Here is a 20169-nt window from a genome sequence, read left to right on the forward strand (position 1 = left end):
TACAGTACAAGCACTCTACATTTAGTGGACCACAGGATAAGTATACCTTAAGGCTGCATAGCCAGGCTGGACAAATCATTAGTACAGTATCCAGGGCTCCTTTTTAAAATTGCAGCCTTCACTGAATAGAGGTAGCCACTCTCTTCTTGTGAGTGTCTCGGATACCTCCGTGGTCGAGACTTTCAAAACATTCTGCTCACACTTGAGCCAATCATGAAGCCTCTCTTCAAAATGCAGCCAATCCTCTGTACTGCGAGTGGCTCCGATACCTCTGCAGGTGGGGCTTAGCACTCTACTCTCCACTCTCCTTAGTTTTGCTGCAAGGAGACCCGCTCTGTTCTGCACTACAAGTGAAAGTAGCCTGTACTGCGCTCCACATTAGCATCATCACAAACCAGGGAAGAGATACCTGGGAGTCAGTTCAATCTTGTGGGAGGGCTGTGACAATACTTTTACCGGTGATTGCAAAGTGATAGTGGCAACGCTGCATCCTCTTTGTTTATGTTTACGTTATTCCTCATTTTTCTCCAGGCTGCTTTTTTTGTATAGTACTGTATCCAGCGCTGGTGCAATTCTTCTTACAAATGTTATTGGGCATCAACTCACCTGACAGCTGCCGACCGTGGGATTCACACTTGTATATAATGCATGCGTCACCCACTGTTTACTATATCTAGAGTTAGCATTACGTAGGGGCCAAAAACCTGTTTACTATAACAGTTTTATATCTGGGTTTGCTATACCAAGTGTTGCTCCCATAGACTTACGATGGAGATTGGCCGTGACCTGGAGAGGTAGTTTACTATACCCAAATGTTTACTATACCAGAGTTTATTATAACGAGATTATACTGTAGGTGTAAATTGTCTGTTTACCAACTTAACTTTATTTTTCAGGAATGCAATAAAACACATGAATTAAAATTATGCTGTACAAACTACCTTATGCTCACCATACTCAATCTTCCAACTCCTTGTGAACATGTTGATTGCGGTGAAAAGGTAAAAGACTGTTCCTCTATTTGTCGATGTAGGTGACAGGCCCTAAGGCCTGGTATACGCCGTGCAATCTTCACTTCAGATCCTGCTCTATCAACCGATCCAATCGATAATCAGAAGAAAGCTAACTCACATGAGTTCTGTTTTTAGTTTTTTTCTTTCAAATTTTGATCATTATTCCAATTGGATATCCTTAAAAGAAAAATAGATCAAGGGGAAAATGCTGCTAGAGTCAAACATACACACAGAACAATGGATAATGTGTCCAATCTGTTTCCGATGGAGGAAGGGATTGAGTTTGGAATCTGTGGCCATTTCGCTGGCAAGCAATAATGGCCTGTATGTTTTTGCCTGATCTGATCATTTGCTCGATTGGAAGTAGGATGTGAAGAGACAATTGCATGGTGTTTACCAGTACCACTTTGATGGTCCATTGTGCAAAGAGCAGCACCTCATAGCAGCCAATCAGAAATGCTCTCTCAAACCTAGAAATTGATTGGCTGCTCTGAGACTGCAGTTTTAGTACAGTTGATCCTCTTTCCCTTTACTTTCTTTTTAAAAGGATGGGCAGCCTACTTATAGAGGAATTGAAGTGAAAATGATAAAATTAATTTTTACAATATTTATAGAATTAGTGAGTGTTTGCCCATTGTAAAATTGTTCCTCTCCCTGATTTACGTTCTGAAATGTATCACTAGTAGTGACATCTTTTGGTCTGCCAGGAGGTAAGGAATGTTTGTTACTGAGAGTTCTGTGCACAGAGGAAGATATTGCGAGCTTTCTGTTGGTGGGCTGTACATTTTCCCCCTATTATTATTATTATTATTTATTATTATTATATATTTTATATATATATAATTTTTTTTTTTTTTTAAATATATCTTTATTTTATTTTTTTTATACCCTCCCTTGCCAGCCAATAAGCACGATCGGCTGTCATAGGCTTCAGCCTATGACCGCAAATCGTTCCTTGCCGCCGACGGGGACAGCCGTATCACACAGCTGTCCCCAGTACATCGCCACCATAGATCGACTGCAGGTTCGCCGTCTAACAGTCTCCTAGTGGCAATCACTGCTGGGAGACTTATAGTGGAGCTCCATCAGCCAAGTGGCGATGTGCGCGATCTCCTGCAAATCCCCACCCCAGGACTTTACGCGGTCCTGGGGCTGCCGCCACAATCGCGCCCATCGGAGTGACGTGGTCGAATAGGAGTTAAGCACAGTTACCTCTTTGACACATTTTAATATTGAGCAGCACGGTGGCGTAGTCTCTTGCCTTGCAGCGCTGGGTCCCCGGTTCGTATCCCAGTCAGATCAACATCTGCAAGGAGTTTGTATGTTCTCCCTGTGTCTGCGTGGGGTTCCTCCGGGCACTCCGTTTTCCTCCTACATCCCAAAAACATACAGATAAGTTAATTGGCTCCCCCTAAATTGTCCCTAGACTACAGTACATACATTACACAATATAGGACTAGGGACTACTAGATTGTGAGCTCCTGTGAGGGACAGTTAGTGACAAGACTATATATACTCTGTACAGCGCTGCGGAAGATGTCGGCGCTATTTAAATACTAAAAAATAATAGTAAGGCATGACCGCAAAATACTTTGTATAAATTGTACATTGTGTGTGCTTTTTTTTTTTAATTTGTTTTGTTTTGTTATTACAAGAGGTTGTTAAAGGGAACCTGAAGTGAAAAAGTGCCCCTGGGGGTGGGTACATTAGGAAGTGGAAGCCACTAAAGGCTTCCCTCCTCCGCAGGCCCGTTCAGTGCTCAGATCCCTCGAAAAAGAGCTTGTCAACTCATGCAGGTGCACTAGCACCGTCCCGCTCTGCTTTCTTTAGAAGCAGTCCATTAGCAGGACTGGATTTGGTCTGCACAACTGCGCAGCCGCACAGACCTGATCGGGCTCTATTGCCACCAATGCTTGTGCGGGATGGTGCTAGTGGACATGCGCATGGAGGTCACTCTTCGGGGGTCTCAGTGCAGGCACAGGCTGACATACGAAGAAGGGGGGGGAGCCTTTCTAGTGTCCAGAAGCTTCCCTCTCCCGAGGTTAGTATCCAAATGTATGCCTTAAAGTGCGCTTATGCTTATTCAATACTTACCTCAAATTTTTAGAATTTTAGTCCCGTTCGTCCCCCCGTCGTCCCCCCCCGGGCACTTCCTTATCAGCGCTTCGTTTTGCCCATTGTCCGCCCGCGGGAATAGAGCCGGGAATCAACCCACGCGGTGATCGGACACGTCGGAAATTATCGAGCCATCAGTGGCTCGATTGATAAGAAAAAAAAAAAAGTACCGTCTATGTCCAGAATTAGTCTAATATTTGTACTACATTCTGAGTGGAGGGAAGCAATCAACTGCTGTATGTTGTTGGGATGTGGGAGGAAACCCATACAAACATGTGGAGAGCATACAATCTCCAGCCAGGTAGTATCCTAGTCTGGTTTTGAACCTTGGACTCTAACTTCCTGTGCTGGTACGATGGGTTTGAAATGCCACAATTCTCTTTTTTTTTTTTTTTTTTTTTTTTTTTATATATTTACGTTCATTTTTTTTTTTTGTGTGTGTCAAATGCTGGTAAGATGGTGTTTGTCACTATTCATTTTATTTGCTTTCATGTGCTGGGAAAATGGTTTTAAATGCCACATTTCTCTTTAGCTTAGAATTAATGGTGCATGTAACCAGCCCAGTTACAATTTGAACACGGAATTTAGGGCCCTTTTCCACTAGCAATCGCTAGCGTTCACGCTGAACGCTAGCGATTGCTGAATCGCAATTACCGGCGATTCCCCGACGTTCGCGGCCGCGATTTTGCTATGCTATGCACAGCAAAATCGCGGCAATAATCGCTCCGCCGCGCGATCGCGATCCGGTCAAAAACGAATCGCGGTAGTGGAAATGACCTACCGCGATTCCTATGTTAAAAGCAAACTGTAGCGATTTGACAAATCACTAGCGGTTTGCGGTTTTGCGATTAAGCAATCGCAAACGCTGTAGTGGAAAAGGGCCCTTACATGTCGCCCCATCACCACAGTCTGCTTTATGTTATGTTGAGGAAACTGTTGATCTTATCAATTAGCCAGGATGCCTGGGAAAGCCTCCTGAAGTGACAGTTAAGGCATCTAATTACATTTGTCTGCTAAAGAATGTTTCTCCTTTGTATGTCAGTGTATATAAGCTGTGTTCATTAGTTTTGGTCAGGAACAAGTCCTATAAAGGCTTTTTATAAGCCGAAAGCTGACTGTTTATTCATCTCTAAGTTAGCCAATAAATGGTATCATCCAGTGGCGTAGCTAAGCAGCTGTGGGCCCCGATACAAGTTTTACAATGGGGCCCCCAAGCAATCTATAAATAACAATTGATACTGCACACCAAAACCTGCCAATGGCAACTACAGTGTCAGGGGTGCTAGAAGGGGGTGGGGAACAGCTTGTTAACGATTACCACTATTCAAAGTATCTATAGAAATGATTATTATGAGCACAGGACCAATAATACTACAGTTGAAGGATGGCCCTTCGGGGCCCCTCTGGCCCAAGGGCCCCGATGCGGTCGCAACCTCTGCAACCGCTATTGCTACTCCCCTGGTATCATCCTGATTCAAAACTCCTTGCTTGAACCTGGGACATTAAACTAATCTGTAATTATCAATCAGCCATATGTTGATGGCCAAAAGCCAAAGTGAAAGTGTTTTTCTTAGTGTAGGGATTGAGACAAGCACGCTCACGCATGCGCAGTGTGAAGCAAACTGTCTTCAGGTGCACTTGGGCTTCTGTGGCTGCATGGAGCAGTATTTGACCAATGCGTCAACTACTGCTACTGGGGGAGCCAGCGCTGGAACAAGAAGACCATGAGAGTGGTGGGAAGGCTCTATAGGACTGAGCCTTCCCACTCCATAGGTATTTGTTTTGGGTTAATGGTAGGATTGGGACTTTCATGTATATGTCACTTCAAGGTTTCATTGGTATAGCCCATTCCAGAATTATTTGCTGCAGCACTAAGGAACGGCTTTAATTGAGGGAGTTTTTCATTTGAAATCTTGTGATTTTGAGACATTTAAATCTCCCTTGACACCGGATTAGTAAACTTTAGAACTAGAGTGCTGTATCTACTTTTCGCTATGCTACGTTTATGTGATTGTCTAGACTAGCTGTAGTTACTGTGCATTGCAACGCTGGGAACAGATAGCGTTATTCTAACTCGCTGCATGCAGGCTTTGCATTGTCTGTATGTCCAGTCTGCATTGCAGCTCACACTCATTACAACGCATGCGTTATGCAAGGCGCACAGTGTGCAAGGGCCCTTAGTTAGGAAATATTCAAATGATTACATAAGCTGAGTTGTGGCAGGCTGTTTTCTAACAGCATGCATAAGGTTTGGTGGAAGAAGGGGGTGGGGATGGTATGCGCTGTCATTTTATTCTTTGGCTACGGTCACATATGGCAAAAATCTGCATTTTTACGCCACGTGAAAAACGCACAATTCTTCCCTGTGCACAATCTCCATACACTGGGAACATTGTGTGGTTCCTCCGCTGCGCGCAATTCCCCTTTGCTGTAGTCAGCTATTCTCGACTGGTTGCTGGCTGAGAATTGCAAATTTGACAGTAGTAAGCGCTGCCGGTTTTCCCGTGGCCTCAAGTGTGACCCTACCCTTACAGTTACCAAGGGTTTAATTGAGTACGCCAAGGGACCTCACATGCTACGGGAGGCTGGAGGAAGCCCCAGGTAAGTACAGATTCTTTTTTCTGTGTTCAGGGTCCCTTTAAGTGACAATCTGTGGCATTGGTTATCTCTGAGGTTGCTAAGAAAACAGTATTGCAAAGCTGGATTCTTTTTTTCTTTTTTGCAGGTGGTATATCTGTAATGAACATAAAAACCCAGATAACAGCAGCCACTTGCAATACAGATGGGTTGAAAGGAGACAAGACTGTTCTCTGTAGAGTGCTGGAAGTTGTCAGCGCTATACAAATACTAAATGATGATAATGGAATTGTCGCAACAAAGATATATTGGTTTTGTATTGTGTACAGCAAGGCCTGAAAGTACAGAGAAATGTTTGTTTTATCCTTGGAATTTATCCCAGCATTGAGGCCCCGTTTCCACTATCGCGAATCCACATGCGTCTGCATGCAGGCGAATCGCACACAATGTATTTAATAGGGAAATCGCATGCATTTTCCCCATGCGTTTTTTGCCGCGAATTCGCATAGGTACCAATGTAACTTCTCACAGGCAGTGACATGGTTAAAATCGCATATACCCTCACCTATGCGAATTCGCTGCAAAAAACGCATGCGGAATCCCATCTGCATGCGATTTCATCAGCGGTGGAATCCAGGCGATTCCGCCCTGCAATAGTGGAAACGAGCCCTGGTTGTTTTTGAGCAGAGCAGTGTGCTTACTGGTAATGCTTTGTGACGAGTTTTGTCTTTTTCCAGGCTCTTTGTACGCGTGTGCCACAGATGATCCGAACTATCATTGATTGGACCATGGATTACTTGAGGGAATATGTTGTGCAGTGGATACGGGATCAAGGAGGATGGGTAAGTCCCCTTACACGCAACTTAAGCCTGGAACACACCTTCAAGTGTGATTGGCAAATCATTGACCCATTGTACCACTTTCATGTAGTATGAGAGCTTAACTAAACAATCTGCTCAAAGGTGTGTGTGTGTGTGTGTGTGTGTGTGTGTGTGTGTGTGTGTGTGTGTGTGTGTGTATATATATATATATATTAATAATGTGTGTGTGTTATATTCACACTGTGACAAGTTTTTATAGTGGGCATTCAGATCAGAATATTGTCTATGTGCTGATTCTGAGCTGTAGGGATTCTGTAGCAATTTTTGTTTTTACTTTAGTACCAACATTTTGATTTCTAATCAGGAAGGTATTGCATATCACAAATAAAAATGTAATTTGTATAGAGATCCATCTGACAGGTAAACTTTCCAAGTTCATGAAAGGACCACTACTATAAAACTTAAAATGCATATGCCTAAGCTCCCTAAGAAACATGCACTATACAACGCTTTACTTGTATGTTGCTTACAGAAGCAGTAAAAAGTGACAGGTTTTGTACTAGTCTATCTCCCCAAGGAGGTTTCAGCATTTGCTTTATTCGTTACTAAAGCACTCTATAAAAGGATCCTGGCTGCAAACATTAGGAATCCAGCGCAAGAGATTTGGGTGCAGCCGGCGCCACCATAGACCGTAATAGGAATTACGGCTATAGCAGCGCACAGAGAGTAACTTCAGGGCCGTCAGTAGACGGAGCTGAAGTTACTCTTAAAACCCTGTAATTCGTCTGCCAGCAATAGCTGCAAGCCGAATTACATCATTCCCCACTATCCATGGAGGTGTGGAGGGGGAATAGTCATTAATGTCGCCGGGACTTGTGCAGCAGCAGGATAAGCCATATATCCGATGTCTCCTGGCGGCGATTTCTCTCGTACGCTCTGGCCGGTCTCCCTACTCGCTTGCACGCTATTTTAACAGTTGGACTGAGCAATTACCATTAAGTGCTTTTTAAAATAAAGAAATCCCTTAGAATCCCCCATGAAGAGATGGACAAGTCCAAACAAATTTTGTAATGCCTATTGTAAATGACAGCGGAATTTATAGTGCTTTTTTCTACATAGTGCAGTTTTTTTTTTTACATATGCATACACATACATTTAAAATTGAACAATTTTTTTGCACTAGTGGCCCTCAAAGGTCTCGGTTTCCTGCAGTGTAGTGGACTTTGCTCGCTGGCATAATCGCTCGTCAAAACCTACACAGCGATTTTGCTAGTGTTTTTACATTACTGCAGACTGTAAAAAAAAAATTAATAGGACCAATCAGAATTAAAATTGCTAATCGCAAATCGCTAGCAAAAGTTTACACTTTTTAAAAACCCTACCAAAATCGCCAGAAAAAGCTCATGAAATTGCTTACAAAACGCTCATTAAAAACACTAGTGATTGCGATTTGTAGTGGGTTCCAGGCCTCAGGCTAAGTTTTATACTGTGTGCATTGTGTAGGGCCCGTGTCACAACGTGAGCATAATGCAATGCACATTTTGCTTCATGGCATATAAAATTGCTATGGTAAGATGCTCATTGCACACATTGTACAGAAACGCACTATATACATTGTGCTGCATAACATGGCCCCTTCAACACAGAGCTCTATACATGCCCATACGATTGTACAGGCTGTTTGTTCACATGCAGCAATGCACACTGTGTGACTGCAGCCTAAAGCAAGGCTCTTCTCATAAAATGTGTACTCATTTGTTTTTTTCCAGAAATTACACACTTGTATTTGTTTTGTGCGTTTCCATTACTAATCATAGTGATATTTAAATGGAATATGAAGTGAAAATGAACTTGAGATATTGAATTGTATGTGTAATACAGCTAACGGTGGCCATACATTAGCCAACCAATCGACCATACAATTCGATTATTATAATCGAATTGGATGAAAATTGGTGCTGCCAAGTGCATGCTCGACTGACAAAGTGACCAATTTCGGGACAGAAATTGGCCGCACGGTCGAGCGTGCATGTTGGAAAATGTCGGGCTGAAGTTGGTTGGTCAGGTGTGCGGCGGCCGACTTGCGTATGAGCGACGAGGCTACTAAACCGCCGCCGCAATGTATAAATGTATGTAGTGTGTGCATTTATACATTACCTGTCCGGTGTCAGCCTCCACACGGTTTCCGTCCATCTTGCCTGTTTCCGCATACATGCCAGCGGCGCATAGCGTCTGACGTCACACGCTGTGCGCTGCTAGCGTGTATGCAGCTGTTACCCGGCGAGATGGACGGATTTGACAGATAATTCCCGACATGTCCGATATTCTTTCTGATCAATTCTGAGCTCGATTTCTCATAAAAGTTAATGGAAAAAGATAACAAAAAGCGAGCGGAAGAGAATTGAGTGCAGAATCGAGTGGACAAAACGATCGGGTGGAAAGTCGAGCAGAGAAACGTATCGTGTGTACACAGCATGAGTCAGAGCGCTCTGAGAAGACTGCACGGTTTTCTGAAGCACTTATCTCAACTGGTCTCACTGTTTCTTTTTTAAGGTTTTACTGCAGGGAAGTTCAAAGGGTCATTAGCCCTGCTCCATAATTTAAAATACAGAGTTTAGTTTGTAAACTACAAATATTAGAGAATTATGTTCTATAAAAGGAAAGGGCGGAGCTGGACGCACTATAGAAGGACACCGAGGCTGGTCATTGTGTACAGAATATGCCTCTGTGTCCTGATATGATTTCACAAACCCACCTCGGGTTCTCTAATGCTCTTGGCATATAGCCACATACTTTGCTGGCTGGGTAGATGGTGCTACAAGAGTTTGTGAGCTGTCGTTGTAAAGTCTGGTGTACTTCTACATCACATTGGCCTCAATTCACTAAGCAGTTTAGACTAGTCTACTGTTGGTTTTATGCTGGGAATACATGGTTCGTTTTGCAGCTGATTAGATGGTTCAATAAATAATATCAGACATGTCCGACCTCCCTCTCCATTGTTTTGCCACTCGATTTCTGCTAGAAGTGAAAGGAAAAAGATAAGAACGAGAGGAAGATGAGAATGGAGAGCTGAACTTAGAGCTGAAATCGAGCGGCAAAAACAAACCGTGTAGTCCCAGACCCCAGCAGAAGTCTACTGATGGTTTGGTCAGTTGCATCAAAGGGGAATTCACTATTACGAAATGTTTTAGATCTGTTTTTAGACATGGTCTAAACCATTTGGTAATTAGGTCGGTAAAGCAGGGGAAATGATCAAAAGATGCAATTCACAAACCAGTAGCTATGACTGACATCCTTCTCCTCTGCATACAATTAAACTCCTGCATAATTAATTCAAAAGGTTCCATCCTCACATCTAAAATACCTCACAGAATTACTTTACCGGCAGACATCAGCTGGTCTAATCTGTCAAAAAAAAGTGGGCGTGGTTACTCCTTTGCCTTTGTGAATTGCGTAATTACTGAATGTCTAAAAACATGTCTAAGGCTAGGTTTCTACTTGTGCGTTTTGTCAGATTTTTCTCTCAGAAAATTCGCATTGATTTCCAACTAATGGTGGTGAATGGTGCGGTTTCCGTTCAATGCGAATTTTCGTTAGCGTTCGTACGCGTGAAAAAAATCTGAGGTCCTGTATCATTTTTTTCGGACATTGCGTACGATTTGCATACAATGCTTTGTATAGGCAATACGAATTTTCACGTTACTTGCCTGAAAATTTGCATTAGATCCATGGTTACAGGAAGTTGTCAGCAGTCATGACTAAGCGGTTACTAGGCAGATTATGCATATTTAACTAATGCGAATTTTACGCGTACGAAAATTCGCATAAACTCGTACAATTTTACATGCAAATTTTCCCCAATCAGAAAAATCTTATACGATTTTTTTTGGTAGGCAAAAATGTCAAGCTACAGTGGAAACGTTGCCTAAAACATTACACCAAACCATCAGTAGACTAAAAACCACCTGCAGACTAGTCTAGTCTAAACTGCTTAGTGAACTGAGGCAGCAAACCTGAACTAAAAATAAATGTATGAGATAAATGTATGTGTAGTAGGAATGCTAAATAAAATTTTACAGGAGTTTCCTACTTCCTACTATTTTCATTATAAAGGCTTGCATTTTCAGTCTGAACTGTAAATGTAAGTCATGTCAGTGTAATGTAAGCCTGCAGGGCACTTGCTAGTTCTTTTCATGGGCGTTGGCCAATGCATCTGGGTGTGGCAGTACGCAACACTCGACTGGGCCTAATTCTTGCATAATCACTCAGCCTGCAATGATTTTTCAAATGTGCTGTTCTGATCCAGTTTGCCGTTGTATATGCAAATTATGTACACAGAGTTCAAAAAGAAGAAAAAATCTACATACTCTGTTCAGAGCAGTGGTTTTTGAAGACATTCTAGCCAGAGCATTAGGTTCAAAGCCAAATATTTGATAAGACTTGGCTCTGACTCTTATCTATAGAACCATCATAACAGGTATGCTTAGGGTTACTGTTAAAGGGCAACTGTAGCGAGAGTTGCCTGACAGCCCTGCTGATCCTCTGCATCTAATACTTTCAGCCACAGTCCCTGAATAAGCGTGCAGCAGATCTGGTGTTTGACATTTATAGTCCGATCTGGAAAGATTAGCTGCATGCTTGTTTCTGGTGTGATTCAGACACTACTGCAGCCAAATAGGTCAGCAGGGCTGCCAGGCATTCTGCATTGTTTAAAAGGAGATAAATATGGCAGCTTCCTTGTTTTCATTTCAGTTGTTAAAGTGGGATTGTCACCATAAATATCAAATTTCAACAGCAACTGGTCTGAGTGTATTGAGTGATAAAGGTGCTAATCCTGCATTCAACTTTTTTTTTTTTTTTTTTCCTTTATGGTTTAGTGTTATCATATACTTTAGGAGAACTGGCCCTTTAATAGCCATTGCCAAACAGTTGCATGCTGGTGATACTTTTTTATCTATAATATATTCCTCCTCTTCCCTTTATTTCCCTGCCTAGCTGAAACATGTTCCTCTGCTCACTTGTGTTTACAAGCAAGGCTGAGGTGACTCAGCGATTTGGAGGAGAAAAGAAAAAAAAGTTAAGGGAAGAAATGACATCAGTATTTAGCCTCAAACTGTGGGCAAAAGACATGGTTCCCACCAGGAACAGAATTCTCTTCATTTACTATATACAATTCGCTGAAATCAAAACGTGGACAGTACAATACATGTTATGTTAGTAGATCAAGTATTTTTTATTTTTTTTTTATTGCAAGAAAACGATAGCTGGTTGTATTTGTTGGTGAGGCCTTACGATTTTACTTTCTCCACCCACAGGAGGGTCTTCTGTCTTACTTTGGCACACCTACCTGGCAAACCGTCGGAGTCTTCTTAGCTGGAGTGCTCACTGCCACTGTCGCCATCTGGAAATACTCTTAAGTCTTCTGGTGCGGTCCTGAAGATGGCCGTCGCAGGCCGCCCTCCCTTCCGGAAGCACAAACTTGCCCCGATTCACTCCAGCACTGACAGCGAAGCTACAGAACAAGTGCTTCCACTGAGAAAGAACTCTGCCTCTCAGCATTACGGCTAGCTGCAACGGCCAGCCTGTCATTGGGGGGTCACTTGTTTTATTTTTCATGCTACTTTTTGTTTTGTTTTTTTCAGCAGTCGTGCCTTTTTAATATACACAGTGAAATGGTTTTAAAGAGGCTTTTTTTTTTTTTTTTTAATTTCATACTTGAATTTATGTATATTTTTTTCTTCCCCTTAGACCTTTATAATGTGTTTTTTGTTTTTTATCATGAACTGTTGAAAGGCAAGGAGACCATGAAAAGCATCTTGCCCTCCATGCTATGCCATGGATGTGGGTTTTGTGGTTGGCTATGTTAGATTTTTAACTTTTTTTTTTTTTTTGCTTTATGCACAATACGACAGCAATGCAGAGTTTGCACCTTGGGGGCAAAAAGTTCCGTTATTTAAATAAAGGGGTGATTCTGTGAAGCGGCAGCATTGCAGGTGGACGACGATGGGTGCTGCAGGAAAGCCAGTCTCCGAAAGTAGTCAATCCATTTTTTTATTTTTTTTTTTGTCACTGCTGTTTTAGGTTACGATTTTATACTGTAGTCCAATAGGTCTTATTAATTGATTGGGAACTAGAGACTATCAATTTGTACTGCAGGGAAAATCATGTAGGCTGTAAGCGTACACAACCAGTGCTCACCAGGGATAAACCAGACATTCTAATATGCAAATTTCTACTGACCCAGGAAGCTGAAGCTGCACTAGCAAATGATAGCCACTAGCTGCTGATCGGTTGGCTTACAGTGGTGTTAGATTTTATAAAAACTGCAGGATATTCTAAATAAAAGTATCTCCTTGGTTATATTCGTTATAGTAATTTTTGAATACGGTTTTTCCCTTTTTTTTATAAAACTCTTTAGAATATTGCTGGAGACATTTGTCATTTAAAACACCGTATAATGAAGTGAGTTTAAATTGTTTTTAGAAGGTTTTTTTTCCCCAGATCTCTGCTCAGTAAATCGTGAGAATTCTCTATTGGGCATTGCGGTGTGTCTGATAATAATGCTATGGCTCTTGTGAGCTGTAATGCAAATACGTTTTTTCCCTAGTCCAGTGATAGCTAACCGTGGCACTCCAGCCGTGGTGGAACTACAAGTTCACTAGCCGTCCCCCCCCTAATCTTGCAGGTGGGATGCTTGCCATGCCAGACTCCAGTGTTAATGATTTGTGCTCCTTGGCAGTACTAAGCAACAGTTTCTGTGGTGCCCAAACTCCTCCTGCTGTCCCATCATCCCCCCCCCCCACATGAGATAGTCAGGGAGAGGTAGAGAGGGGGTTCCAGGCAGTCTCTTCCTTTTGACCACAGAGCTGACCCCCGCCCACCTCCTTGTGATCCACAGGAAGGTGTAAAAGGGTCTATGGAATCTGCTGACTGCTCACAGCAGAGGAAAGATCTCCCACATTACTGGCAGTTCTACACTTTGTACGCAAACCTGTCATGTGACTGACTTCTGCAAAGTAAACTTCTCTGGAACAGGTGCATCAGAATTATCTGAGTAATGGTATAGTCCTCTATCTAGTTTTGGAATAACCATGGGGGTAGAACTAGGCTAGGGCTTTAACTAGATTAACCAGCGGCTTGGACGCTGTTTATAACATTTATTTCATTTTTTGGTGCAGTAATTCATATTGAAACAATCCGATGATACTCTTATCTAACCAGTAAGGAGTCCTTAGGCAAAACTTGGGAGTATGACAGGAGTAGAGTGCTATACAAATATTATCATTTCATATATTTTTCATGGAATTTTCCCCAAAGCTGCTTCCATTTCCTCGGCCAGTGGGAATTTGCATGTTTGGGGTTACGTTCTTGTGACTGGCTAGTCGGACGTATTAGTCGGTCCTTTGGTCATGTGCCTTCTCTGCTTCAGAGTTTCAGCCTTCATGATTTCACCTGTAGGAGGTGGGTTTGAATTTCTATGGAAAACCACTAAATACTGGCTGGAAACATGACCTGCTGCTTTCCAGGTAGGCTGTCTTCAACTGTGAATGTGGCCAATGTATATAAACCTATTTATATAGAGACTGGTTTAAAACAAAATGGCTCTTTGTGTGCTTCCTAACGTGTCTTGTGTGTGATTTTCTTTTCATTGTTTTTCCCACAAACATTTTGAAGCCAACCTGAAGCTATATGAACTTATGAGATAATACATTGTGTGTAGTGCAGCTAAGAAATAGAACATTAGTAGCAAAGAAAGGAGTCTCATTGTTTTTCAGTTTATGCAAGATCTTCTCTGAGCTACAATCCTGTTTTCTGAAGCACTTAAAGCGGATCTGAGCTCAGAATTTTTTGTGCTCCAAGATAAACATAAAGACACAGCTGATCTAAATCTGCAGTGTCTACTTCCTGATTTCATGGAAGCAGATATGTTAACGTCCTGTGTTAACCAATTAGCTGCTCTGCCATGGCAGCCAGCTGACAGAGCTGAAAGGTTACAACTTGTGACTAGTGACAGATGAGGGGGTATTAGGCTGAACTCTAAATACATACAGGGTGCTTTTCTCTAGATTTTCCTGCTGTCCTGTGCCAGAATTCAGGTCCACTCTAACCCCCCTGGCGGTATTGACGGTTATACATGTCCATACAAAGCCTGCTGTGAACAGTATCGACATGCATACACAACAATACTCTCCTGCACTGCATACTAGACCCTTGCTTGACACATTTTGGCAAGTTACAGGAAAAAAAGTTTTATATTTGGATCAATTTTGCACAGAAATCCTGGGGAAATTGAACGTCATGGGGGTTAAACAGCCAAGAAACGGTAAAACAGCTTGAGATAAGGTTTTACTGCAAGAAAGTTCAAAGGGTCATTATTTCTGCTTTGTATTATAGCTAAAGACTGTGTGGTTTCTAAACTGCAAATATGACAATGATGCAATGTAAAAAAATAGCTGTATAATTGAAAATAAAAATGACTGTTTTTTGCTACTAATGTTCTTTTCGTTATCCGTACTGCACATACAGTTCATTATATTAAAAAAATTTTTGCTTCAGATTTGCTTTGACACCTTTCCAAGATGGCAAAATAGGAGCTTCCATTTTATTTTTTTTTCTGTGGAATACAAGTTCCAGGGTTCTCCTACAGTACTACAGAGAGATTGGCTGATCTGGAGCAGCCATGCTGTGTCCTCAGTCGCTTTGTAGTTGCTCCTGGTCAGCCAATCGCAGAGTAATCAGGACACAGCTGAAACACCTGGGATTTGCGGCTTCAGATGTCACCATGGCAACCCCTTATTCTGCAGAGGTTTCCTTTAATAGTTGTTGTTCATAATTTTCAGACTTGTTTTATATTCAGTCCCAAATATCAGCACCACAATATTTCGTGATGCCTCTAGAAGTCCTTTGACTGTATATCCTTCCCTTGTGAATGCATATCTTTTGCTCTATAACTTGGATATGGAAATCTGTCCATACTGCTCTGGGGTGGTAACCATGCTGTGGTTCTGATTTAAGCGCAATGACCCACTAGAGGGATTTTTAGCAGTGTTTTGGGATCGCCTAGAATTCCCAAAGAATTTTGCAGAGGCAAAGTGAAGGTATGTAGAGAATCTTGCATGAAAGGAGAACATGCAGATAACTTTTTTTTTTTTTTTTTTTTTTTAAATGTTCTATACTGCATCCAGTGCTCAGGTGCACTCCGTGGAGGGAAGTTGTCAAGAAGACGCATATAATTGCTCCAGAGATGCACAGCAGAGTGTGGCAGGCAGTAGCCGTACTTCAGAACACAAGGCATATTACAACTAGGCCTCAGAGGGAATGCAGACATCTGTGTAAAGACAGGCAGACACGGCCACTACAGCACAGCTCTACACAAATACAGGGAATGCCTAAATCATTTTCCAGATCCTCCCAGTGTTGTACATGTGAGCCACTGAAAATGCGATCCTGTGATTATCCTGTTCAGTAGAATGCTTTGTTCTGCAGGGATCGTGTTGTATTTTGCTGTAAAGATCAATGCGAACTGGAGCGTCTTAAAGGTAGTGCTGTGTGACATTCCTACAACTGTTACATTTTTCGTCTCATGATTATGAAGGACTAGAACATCTGTCAGATGTTACCTGCTGTATGCGTGTACATTTTTTTTTAAAAAGGTGATGGGGAACGTCAGTAGTGGAATAGAAGTAAAATTGCAGATATTTCACTTGCAAAATGGATAGTGGGAACGGCTACTGTCAGTTTCCACTGAAATGCACTACATACGCTGGTATCTGGATAGTGTTTAAGTTGGGAAAATGTTACAGGTCGGGACTTTGCGTTCGCTGGAACGGATCTTTCACAGCCCTGTTTTAGAAAAGATTTCCTGCATTACCATGAACCATTTTCATTTATCTGTATCTCTCCTATCCTGAAAATGGTACTTTGCCATGTGTGAACCTGCCCTAAAAAGAGAACACTGAAAGACTGGGAATTCGGTGGTCACAGGGACAGGAAATCTAACAGAATGGAGAGGAGGAGAGTGACAGTGGTTAGGATTTGGGTGTACCGGAGTCTAGCAAATTTCAGTTTTTGATAGTGGAAGCTGGTTTGAGCAGGTCAGATTGTGGTTACTGATTAGTAATATTTCCCATAGTTCTCTGCTCCAGTAAGAGAAGGAAGTTGGGGCACAGGCAGCAAGAACTGTCCATCAGGGGAACATGATAAACCGTGATTAGGTTTGTATTGTCGGTGTTCCACTTGAGATTTCCCTTGTTTTGTGTCCTGATGACACTGGAAATGAACAGACAGTTGCCCAGTGGTGACACACAGCCTGAAAACCTGAGCGAGTCTAATCTTTCCCTCAAACTACCGGCAGTTTAGCTGGAGATATTCTTTAATAGTGTTTTGCTTTGTTCCTTCTATCATGCAAGAAGGAGCATATTGACCTATGTGAAGATCCGTCAGATCATTAGGAGAAAAAGTCAGATACTTAACTCGGTAGAGCATATATATCAAACTCTGGCCCTCAGAGACCTTAAATTTGGCCCCCAAGTGGTTTCGCATTTTGCATTGTGTGGCCCACTCAGGACCACCTGGGAAGCTATATTGGAGGGTAAGCTCTAGAACACCCGGGAAGCAATATGGGGGAGGTAGGGGGAAAGCACTAGGGAACTGTATAGGCAAGGACCACTTGTCACAATGGAACTGTATAGGGGAGGGTACGGCCTCTAGACACCAGGGGACTGTATAGGGGTTGGAGGGGAGCTATAAGACACCAGGGAACTTTGTAGGGAGGAAGGTGGTCAGTAGACATTGAGGTTGGCCTGTGATTAGGTCCCTGTGTTTAAATTTGGCCCACTTTGTATTTGCGTTTGACACCCCTGCGGTAGAGGGAAGCCTCTGGATCCTCTAAAGGGTTCCCCCGCCCTCCCAACAACCACTGGATGGCTGCACTGCTGTCTTTGAATGGGCGTGGTCCTGCACAGTAACACTGAGAACACTCGGCAGAAAAAGTAGAGCTCCATCGGTTCCGTGCTGCTGTGCAGGTGAGCGATGTCTTAGGCAGTGCGGCCAAGCTCGTTCACAGACCTTGTCCAAGCGGTTTAGGGTGTCTGAGAGCTGGACTGTTGGAGGCATGGGGGAGCCTTCTGGATTATCCCTCAGAGGTAAGTACCCTTGTGGGGAACTTGTTTTTTTTATTTCTGTATGTTAACTTTCTTCTCATCCATCAAATGGCCACATTGGCCTGCAGTCTTTGTAAGAGCTTGGTTTTATGTGTTATGGGTTTATGTAGGCTGGAATATATTGCACCTTTTTATATGGCTTTAAATTGTGTGAACTTAAAACTTGAGTTTATAAAGGGAATTTCCAAGATGCTGAATAGGTACCATCTGTGTGCAGCTATTGTATTGTATACAATGCCTCCCCCAGTGAAGGCAATGCGTCATCTCAGGACACAGGCTTCCCTCATGCTGGGTCATCTGAGGACATAGGCTTCTGTCATACTATATACTAGGTCATCTCAGGACACAGGCTTCCCTCATACTGAGTCATCTGAGGACATAGGCTTCCGTCATACTATTTACTGGGTCATCTCAAGACATAGGCTTCCCTCATGCTGAGTCATCTGAGGACAAAGGCTTCTGTCATACTATATACTGGGTCATCTGAGGACATAGGCTTCCCTCATGCTGGGTCATCTGAGGACATAGGCTTCTGTCATACTATATAATGGGTCATCTCGGGACAGAGGCTTCTCTCATGCTGGGTCATCTGAGGACATAGGCTTCCGTCATACTATATACTGGGTCATCTGAGGACAGAGGCTTCCCTCATGCTGGGTCATCTGAGGACATAGGCTTCTGTCATACTATATACTGGGTCATCTCGGGATGGAGGCTTCTCTCATGCTGGGTCATCTGAGGACATAGGCTTCCGTCATACTATATACTGGGTCATCTGAGGACATAGGCTTCCGTCATACTATACACTGGGTCATCTCAGGACACAGGCTTCCCTCATAATGAGTCATCTGAGGGCATAGGCTTCCGTCATACTATATATTGGGTCATCTCAGGGTCATCTGAGGACATAGGCTTCTGTCATACTATATACTGGGTCATCTGAGGACAGAGGCTTCCCTCATGCTGGGTCATCTGAGGACATAGGCTTCCGTCATACTATATACTGGGTCATCTTGGGATAGAGGCTTCCCTCATGCTGGGTCATCTGAGGACACAGGCTTCCATCATACGTCATGCAGTGCCACCTGCTGGTGAGATCTGGTATAACAGAATTCAATTTTTTAGGAGACTTATTTAGCTATTTATATATTAATTCTGGAAACAAAATATTACAATTCAATATTGTTTGGTGTCCCACCTGGTAATGTTTGACTGGAGGAGAGCATTGTTCCATTTAACACGTCTCTAACATTACAAGCAAACTCCCTAGATTTGGTAATGACTTCCCTGGTCTTTATCTGTACTGTAAAACCGTTCTGGCCTTTCTTGTTCTTGCAGATTGGAAGTCAGACCAGTAGGTGGGGCTGTAAACCTATATTACATTTTTAACTTGTGATTTTTATTTTCAGAACAGAAATGCTTAAAGAGAACCAGAGATGAAGCACCCTCTTGTATTTTACCTTATAAATCAGTGGGAACATGACAGTAAACACCTAATCTGCCCTTTGTTTCATTGTTCTCTGTGTAATCTGACTGTTATCACCTCTGATAAGAATCCTCGACTGAGAAGTCAGGCTGCTCCGTCTAGCTTTGCTACAGAAAGATTATAGCTAAGTCTGTCTTCTGTGGTGTTATTTCAAGCCCAAGCCTGCCCCCTTGTGGCTTTGCTATAATGACTCAGCAATAATCATTCCCAGCAAAGCCAGATTTAATTGCTCAGTCTGGGATTCTTGTGACTTCTGATAACAGACACTTTTAGCAGTGAGGGTGAAACAGAGAGCATGGTAAGTGTTTTCTCTAATGTTCTTACTGATATACATGGTAAAATACACAAGGGTGCTTCGTCTCTGGTTCCCTTTAAGCCCACTTTAACTACTAAACCTAATAAAGCAACTAAACTAATATGAAAATACATTTTAAATATAGCTTTTAAAGGAAATCTGCAATAGTTTTAAATAAAATGGGGGAGGATACTTAATGTGTGGCGCTTCACATCACAAATTTCCCTCCCTGTTGACAAGATATACTGGCCTCTGGGTCGGTGAAGGGGGGGAGGCTCTGGGGCTTCTGTACCTTCACGCCTGAGATATCATGTAAATGTCAGAAGCACATGGAGAATTACTAAAGTGGAAGAGTTTGTGCTGCATAGTCCCACCCAGAATTTTATATGATTCAGTTATCTTCAGAAAATGTAACCGGTAACCCAGCTCTAGACAGAACTTAAAACAGATCAGTGGCACATATCTGCAGGCCCTTCATGCAAGGCTACAGCGCATCGGCTGTTCATATGAGGGAAGATGTGTGCATGTACAAAAGGCGCTGAGGAATATGGGTGCAGCTGAAAGACACCTCCCCCTGCTCTTGCAAATTTCCCAGCTATTTTTAAAACCATTCCCCTACGGATAATCTCATTGATTAGAGGGAGCGATACTTCGGGCTCCAGCTATTGTGACAGGCACAAATAGTGCAGGGAAATTTGGG

The 20169-nt window shown here is 42.6% G+C and overlaps 1 protein-coding gene across 1 annotated transcript in view; it reads left to right on the forward strand.

Annotated features, from left to right (window-relative positions):
- BAX (BCL2 associated X, apoptosis regulator) overlaps window positions 1–14125 on the forward strand; it is a 53536-nt gene extending 39411 nt beyond the window's left edge. The window contains exons 5-6 of the mRNA XM_068241347.1: window positions 6443–6547; window positions 11842–14125. Of these exons, the coding sequence (XP_068097448.1) occupies window positions 6443–6547; window positions 11842–11943 (207 nt within the window). The 3' untranslated portion in view covers window positions 11944–14125. The remainder of the gene's footprint in view (window positions 1–6442; window positions 6548–11841) is intronic.
- The last annotated feature ends 6044 nt before the right edge of the window (window positions 14126–20169 follow it).

This window comes from Hyperolius riggenbachi, chromosome 6 (genome assembly GCF_040937935.1).
Source record: "Hyperolius riggenbachi isolate aHypRig1 chromosome 6, aHypRig1.pri, whole genome shotgun sequence".
Taxonomy (NCBI): Eukaryota; Metazoa; Chordata; class Amphibia; order Anura; family Hyperoliidae; genus Hyperolius; species Hyperolius riggenbachi.